Here is a 3,486-nt window from a genome sequence, read left to right on the forward strand (position 1 = left end):
CAGTGCCTCCTGCGCCACGTGAAACCACCAGCCCCTCTGGGGGGCTCATGGCGCTTGCATGGAGGTGGCAGCCCGCAGTCACGGTGTGCAGACCCTTGGGTCCCCTTTGCATGGCGAAGCGTCCCCTTGGCCCCTCATGCCGAAAGCGGGGTGCGTGAGGAGCTGCTTTCTCTCGTGCTTGGGAGCAATGGGAAGTCTTTTACACAAATATTTTCATATAGTCCTGCCACAGGTACAAATGATCATCCCTGGCCCGCACCCTGCTTTGGCTGGCCAGGGCAAGCAGAGCAGTGGCAGGAGCTGCCCTGGGAACAGCCCTGCTCCTTACCGTGCACCTGGTTCTCCTGCCCTCTCCTGTTTCTGGGAGTGCTCGTTTGTTTGCAGTTTTAAAAATATTTTAGATCAAAGATTTGGGCTAGAGGGCAAATATCTAACAAAGGAGATCTAACAAAACAGTAATTTTTGACCAGGACAACAGAAAATGTACTGTAAGATAGCCATGAATAAAGAGAATAGGTGGCAGTGACATACTACTTTAAGCAGTGTAGCAGATCTACGCCGTGCCTGAGGGTAAGAGATAATCACAGTTTTCACAGATGCTGTGTGTTTAACATATGCATGCTTTTCTCATTTCAAATTCAGTTCCACTTATTGTCAGAAAAGAGCAAACTTGCAGTGAATAAATACCACTCACCTCTCAGCACAAGCTTCCTGACAGTGAGATACTGTCATTTTTCTTAAGTCGTAAAACACAGCTCCCTTCAGTGTCCTCTCCCTTGAATCATCGCTGAAGCATCCCATGTAGGTGCCTGTGCACATGCAAGACCAGAGTTAGGCAACATCGCATGGGATGCAGATGGTGGAGAGGGAAAAAGAATCCAGCGGCGATCCAGAGCTGTAAGTTGGTGGCAGGGCTGTACTGGATCAAGTCACAACCTGTCTGGGGTCCTGCCTGCTCTGCAGACCTCTCCGCTGGTACCAAACCTTTGTAGGTGCTGTTGAAGGGGTAAGCTCACATGTCCAAGGGAAATGAACAGAAGGGAAATTAGACTTTTCCCTTGCTTTTGCAGACCCAGAGTCTGCGACCACACTGGAGCCAGGGTTCCTGCAGGTGGCTGCCACCTGCTCGACTCTCTTCAGTGACAAAGCGTGGTGGATTTCTAAAGTAAAGGAGAAGATAGTCTTCAAAATGGTATAAACTTCGAGAAATCTTGTTGGATTTCTCACAAGTTTCCTTGCAGATCTCTAGTTGCTAATGAAATGGTGCAGAAGAAATATTAAGAAAATAAATTTTCTTTGGGTAAATAGAGTTACATTAAAGCTATAATGGAAAGATAACTTCAGTCTTAAGTAGGCAGTACTGCCTAGCTTTCGCATTGAACTAGCTCTCCAGTGCAGATTAATTTCTTAAAATATGTCTTGCTTTACTTAGCATATGAAAGATAACTATTTCTCTTAGGTTGCATCCTATGTTAAGCCTCTCTTTTGTTGTCATGAACAAAATACTATAAAAATCCAGCCCATTTGTTAATATATGATTGGAAGGATGATGTTGAGTTCCAGTATTATCCAGAAATTGTGTGTATATAAGTACATTTTATCATTAAAATATGAAGGAAAAGAAGGAAATTTGATTTTAGAAGTAGCAGTATTGAGATGATAACACAGGGAAATTAAATAATATCAGCTGTGGACTGGAAGAGAATATATGATGAAAAATGAAACTAGAAAGCATTATATTAACAATAAAATAATCCACAAGAAAAAGAAAGTTCAAGCGACTCTAGCAGATATTTTAAAGCTAGGAATAATAAATGAAACGTTTAAATATTACAAACACAACGGTAGATTCAAAGACCTGCGCACTGGTAACTTGCAAACATGCAATTAGAAAATTCAAAAGCTGTGAACGTACTCCCACAGCATGCTGTTAACGAGATGGGAGCCGCACACCTGCAATAAGGATGTTCTACATTTTACTGGAGACTCTTGATTTGGGTACTTTGATTGGAACCAGTAGCAGCAGAAACCTGGTGTGAATTCCCCTCGGCCTGTTGCAGATTTCCAGCAAACTCGCCAAACGCCAGGAGTTTGTCTGCGATCGAGGAGTTCTCACTTCGTTGCGATGCTGGTTCGGCACTCAGTGAGGGAAGAAGGGTTGTATGGCCCACGCCTTGTCCCCCTAAGAACGGTGTGTTTGCAGAGATGGTCGCAGAGGGCAGCTCGGGAACAGCCAATGTGTTTGCATTAGTAGAATTTAGTATATGCTAGAAAGCTTTAGCAGCAGGAAGGCACTTCTAGACTTCAGGTATTGTGTGGTTTTGAGTAGTTAATTTAATAAAACCTGCTTTTAAAGTGCTCCCTGTTCTGAGAAAGAAAATCAATTACACAGTGTTAATCTCTGCTTGCTTGAAGAGAAAATAATTTAAATTAGGGAAGCATATTTCAGCATTTGGGCTTCCATTCAATCAAGAAAAACACATTTTTGGAGGAAGCTACAGCTCAGCATGACCAGGGATGTCAGGATTGTACTTTGGCCTGCACATACACTTAAGAACTGGTTTGAAAGTGGTGATGAGCCAGGAGGAAGGTGTTTCTGCAGGGACACTTTGAGGTGCTCGCCAGTCTCTGCCAGGGACGGTCATGGGAGGACGTGCAGTTTATGTGCGTGCCAGAAAATGGGGCAGGGGATCCATCACTTACCTTTGTGTTCAGCAGTGAGCTTCATCGCTCTAAATCCTGCTGTTTGCATGGGTTCCTGGTCGCTGATGAACCTGTGAAACCACCTTCTTCTCAACTGCCTGAGCTCCAAGTTGCGGGACACGAGCCACCGTGGGCTGTGCCACTGGTCCAGGGCTGGCTCCTGCATCGCGTCCATGCCCACCAGCAGCCTGGGACTGGGGCGGGGGTTGTGCAGCGTCCTGGGGTCTGCGATCCCAGCCCCGGCCATCCCGTCTGGCACCAGCAGGGCCTGATTAGCAGAGGTCCCACGTGAACCTTGCTGGATAACCAAGTGGGTCCGCTGTAGCAGGAGGAGGCTGCCAGCCATCAGGTAAGCTGCTGTGAGGAAGAAGAGCAGAAACTGGGTCCGACGGAGCAACTTCTGTAGCCTGAAGAAAGCTTTGGCCATGCCCTTACTGAGACCAGTCCCTTCACGCCTCCTGACAGGCCCCTGAATCTCTGCCTGGCCAGGCGCTGGTTCCTCCCATAAGTTCAGCCCATCACTTTGGTGCCTCCTCCCAAGGAAAAGCCTTCTCCCCCCGGCTGGCTGGGGCAGAGCCAGCAGCCTGGCACAGCACTGCCACCAGCCTCAGGCACCCGGCTGGCCAAGGGGCTCTGCACGCACCCCACGCAATGCCATCGTCATGCTCCACCAAGCTGCCCAGCAGTCTACGCTGAAACCTGGAACACCAAGAGGGGGAAGGTTGGTTAACAGCCAAACAGAAAATACCCGTCATCAGGGTGACTTTCCCCCACCCGCCCCCC

The 3,486-nt window shown here is 47.7% G+C and overlaps 1 protein-coding gene across 1 annotated transcript in view; it reads right to left on the bottom strand.

The window, feature by feature from the left end:
- WSCD1 (WSC domain sialate O sulfotransferase 1) overlaps positions 1 to 3,130 on the bottom strand; it is a 17,562-nt gene extending 14,432 nt beyond the window's left edge. The window contains exons 1-2 of the mRNA XM_010165292.2: positions 2,704 to 3,130; positions 695 to 809 (exon numbers count right to left, since the gene is read on the bottom strand). Of these exons, the coding sequence (XP_010163594.1) occupies positions 695 to 809; positions 2,704 to 3,130 (542 nt within the window). The remainder of the gene's footprint in view (positions 1 to 694; positions 810 to 2,703) is intronic.
- Between the last annotated feature and the right edge of the window lie 356 nt (positions 3,131 to 3,486).

Source organism: Antrostomus carolinensis, unplaced genomic scaffold, assembly GCF_000700745.2.
Source record: "Antrostomus carolinensis isolate BGI_N321 unplaced genomic scaffold, ASM70074v2 scaffold1833, whole genome shotgun sequence".
NCBI classification, from domain to species: domain Eukaryota; kingdom Metazoa; phylum Chordata; class Aves; order Caprimulgiformes; family Caprimulgidae; genus Antrostomus; species Antrostomus carolinensis.